The sequence below is a fragment of the Marmota monax genome, unplaced genomic scaffold (genome assembly GCF_021218885.2).
Source record: "Marmota monax isolate L192 unplaced genomic scaffold, Marmota_monax_Labrador192_F-V1.1 WCK01_AAM20220418_F8-fsc00011, whole genome shotgun sequence".
NCBI lineage: Eukaryota > Metazoa > Chordata > Mammalia > Rodentia > Sciuridae > Marmota > Marmota monax.
In genome coordinates this window covers 24,061,821-24,065,525 of record NW_026693082.1, presented here as the reverse complement: position 1 = coordinate 24,065,525, position 3,705 = coordinate 24,061,821, and the positions used below count along the sequence as shown (strand labels likewise).

Below are 3,705 nucleotides of genomic sequence, written 5' to 3'. Positions count from 1 at the left end.
CATTATTTCTTAGAAAAGATGGTGACCCCATTGGACTGGCAGCACCTCTTTATGTCCCTTACTCACTAGAGCACTCTTACTTTCTACCAACTATACAAATAAACTCCTCAGAATCATTTCCTATGATTGATTGAAATGATAAAACTGAAAGCTATTGAGATTTTAAAATAAAATGAGAAACCTCAGGTTAGAAAAAAAAAATAGAAAACTTCTTTTTTTCTCCATTCCATAAAATTACTTATATCCTCACAGGACTCAACAGAGGATTTTGCTTGATACCTGCCTGCAGTCACATGAAATTCATTTTCCCAGTTGTTCTCAAGGAAGTGATTAATGATGAGCCAGAAAGTCACCACTCAGGAAGTCTGTTCTTGATGACTGTGGCCTACTTTTCTGAAAATGGACTCAGAGGAGTCTCATTCAAAATGCCTGGAAGTGAAAGTAATTTCCCTGATTATTGGAACCCCGAGGACTTAGGAGAGGGAGACGTCATGAGCAGAAGCTAAAACAGAAGTTTGGTTTGAATACGAAGAAAAAGTACTTTGGCAGGGGAACATGCAATTAAAAGCACAAAATCCAACAAGTAAGGAAAAGCAGTTCGGAAGACAATGTGAAGGTGTATGGATAATGTAAATACAGGCTAAATAACCTCCTCACTATGACTCTGTGGACACAATTAAACTGGGAGGCTCACAATTGAGCAAGGAAATGAGTTAGAGCCCCTTGTAATTAAGAAAACAAGCCAAGTGCTCGGGGACTCTCGCGAGAGCACAGCCTGGCCTGCCCAGCATGCCCTGCGGTTTGAGGCCCGGAGGTTGGGGGAGGGTGGTAGAGCTGCCGCCGCCATGTTGGATCTAAGGCAGCCGCTGTAGCCCGGGGCCGTGCCGACCGGTATCTGCCTCTGCTGGGAGGGGCAGGGGCATCATGAGCTGGGGCACCCCTTACCTCGGCAGCAACATTAGCCTCATCTCTAAAGCGGAGATACGCTATGAGGGCATCCTCTACACCATCGACACCGAGAACTCTACTATAGCCCTCGCCAAAGTTCGATCCTTTGGTACAGAAGACAGACCAACAGATCGGCCCATACCACCTCGAGATGAAGTCTTTGAATATATTATCTTCCGTGGGAATGATGTTAAAGATCTGACCGTTTGCGAGCCTCCCAAACCACAATGTTCTTTGCCTCAGGACTCAGCTATCATTCAGTCTTCGCTAGGTTCATCTTCGTACCAGTCAGTGGGTTCCTACGGACCTTTTGGCAGCATGCCAACGTACAGTCAGTTCAGTCTAAGTTCATTGGTCGGGCAGCAGTTTGGTGCTGGTGCTGTTGCTGGAAGCTCCTTGCCATCCTTTGGAATGGAGACATCAAACAGTGATACCTTATCCCAAAGTAGTGCAATTGGTTCTGCCTTTATACAGGATACAAGAACTATAAAAACGCAGTCATTTCAAGGTCGTTCAAGCCCTCAGTTAGACCCTTTGAGAGAAAGTCCAACCATGGAACAAGCAGTACAAACTGCCTCGGCCCACTTACCTGCTCCAGCACCTGTTGGGAGAAGGAGCCCTGTACCAACCCTGCCTTTGCCATCTACCGGACAAAAAACAATAGAGAATCAAGAGCACAAGCAAGCTGGAGTACCCAAAGTTTCAAGGTCAGAAAAGGAGCAACTCAGAAATCATAGCAAGAGACAAGTAGTTCCAGGTGCTTCGTCAGCTCCAAGAAAAGGGCGTGGGGGTCATCGATGTGGCAGGAGATTTGGTATTCAGCGATATGGTCCAATGAAATTTGAGAATGACTTTGACTTTGAAAGTGCAAATGCACAATTTAACAAGGAGGAGATTGACAGAGAGTTTCATAATAAACTTAAATTAAAAGAAGATAAACTTCAGAAAAAAGAGAAGCCAGTAAATGGTGAAGGTAAAGGAGTTGATACCCAAAACAGTGAAGAAGACACTGATGAAGAAGATCCACTTGGACCTAACTGCTATTACGACAAAAGTAAATCCTTCTTTGACAATATTTCTTGTAATGTTAATAGGGAACAGAGGCCAACCTGGGCTGAAGAAAGAAGATTAAATGCTGAAACATTTGGAATTCCACTTCATCCAAACCATGGTGGTGGGAGGTACAGAAGCAGAAGAGGTCTGAGTTTCCGTGGTAACAGAAGGCCTAGTGGTGGCAGAGGTGGCACATTTACTACCCCTCGAGGATTTCACTGGGGTTTTCACCGCGGATTCCGAAGAGGGCATTGGGGCAGGGAGTTTGCAGATTTTGAATATAGGAAAAACAACAAAGTTGCTGCATAGTCTACAGCAAGTCTTTGAAAATAGGTGAATTTCTATCCCTTCATGGTTCTGAAAATTGGTGTCAGTACTTACGAAGAATGAAAAAGTGAATTTTCTGTATATTTGTCACTTGCACTGGTTTTTTTCATTTTTTAATTTTTCTGTGTAATTTCAAAGATACAGTGCAGTTACTTTTGTGGGGAGGAAGACTCATTTTAAAAAAGGAATAGTAAATGCATTTGGAGTACTAGAAGCCTATATATAAGAAGATTCTTATGAAGGTTCTTATATATAGTTAAACTAAAGCAGTACTTTGATGGAACTTATAAGTATTTTTTCATCATTGAAAGGATTTTTCTTATCACTAAATTGTATTTGGCAATTTCTGCAAGTTATCTGCAGATAGGGCAATGATACTGTGTTTTCAGCCATAGAAGGTTTTATATGTGTGTACGTGTCTCTGTGTGTGTGTTTATCTTTCTTTTCAGAAATCCTGTAATATGAGGTAGATTATTTTGTCAATTAGAGTAATGGATGGTAGAAAATTTGTCAACTGTATATACACAGTAAATACTGTTTCTTAGGCCAATGTTAACTTTTTATATAGTTGTAAAATTCCATTATATTCCATTGTGAAAGAAACATTATGAACTTTGTATAGCTGTATAACAAAACAACTAACTTTTAATTTAAAGAATAAATATTTAAAGTCAGCAAATGTGTGTCTTGGGAGAAGTTGATGTGCTCAGGAGTAGAGTTAACAAATGGGTCTTTTTTTCTTCTTACTTTTCCAAGCTAAAGATTTTTTAATTTCTTATTTAATTTTGGAACATAAATGAAGATTTGATACATATTTTCATTATCTAAAAAGAACAAACTATTTATGCTCAGTGTAAGAATTTCATTTTGTAGCCAATGGCATATCACAGGATTTCTCCAAATAATAGGTATTTTCAGTATATGAATGCAAGCAATCATAGGTAAGAATGTGCTTAGCTGTAGTTTCAAAGAAATAATCCTTCACTCCAGGTGCTAACCATTTTTTTCCTAATATGCCTAGAATTTTGTTGTGATAACATTGACTCATTCTATTATATTTTGGGAGGATTGAAAGTGTTCAAGATTATTTAGATGATCTGCAACACATGATGAACACTGGTCCTTGGGCCTGTTACCTACAAATGACATTTTAGAGTTCATCCCCAATTATAAATTACTAATAAATCTTTTTGATATTTTGAACTATATAGGAAAACAATCTGGCCATTTAGGGGTTATTATGAAAGCCAGAGAATAAAGAGTTTCAAAGATTTAAACATTTTTATGTTTTTATTTTTGCTAACTTTCTCCTTAAAATAATCAGTAGTGATACATATGTTGAAAATTGTATTATAGGAGAATTGGAAAATTTAAATA

At 38.9% G+C, this 3,705-nt stretch overlaps 1 protein-coding gene across 5 annotated transcripts; it reads left to right on the top strand.

Moving 5' to 3' along the window:
* Positions 1 to 924: 924 nt before the first annotated feature.
* LOC124099223 (protein LSM14 homolog A-like) lies at positions 925 to 2,310 on the top strand. Of its 5 annotated transcripts, XM_046454275.1 has the most exons (3): positions 925 to 1,456; positions 1,634 to 1,705; positions 1,880 to 2,310. In XM_046454275.1, exons 1-3 carry the CDS (start codon positions 925 to 927, stop codon positions 2,308 to 2,310), a joined length of 1,035 nt encoding a protein of 344 aa, XP_046310231.1. The 5 variants fall into 5 exon arrangements, with proteins under 5 accessions (XP_046310231.1, XP_046310230.1, XP_046310229.1 ...); XM_046454274.1 differs by having other exon boundaries at positions 1,700 to 2,310; XM_046454273.1 differs by having other exon boundaries at positions 1,634 to 2,310.
* Positions 2,311 to 3,705: the final 1,395 nt, after the last annotated feature.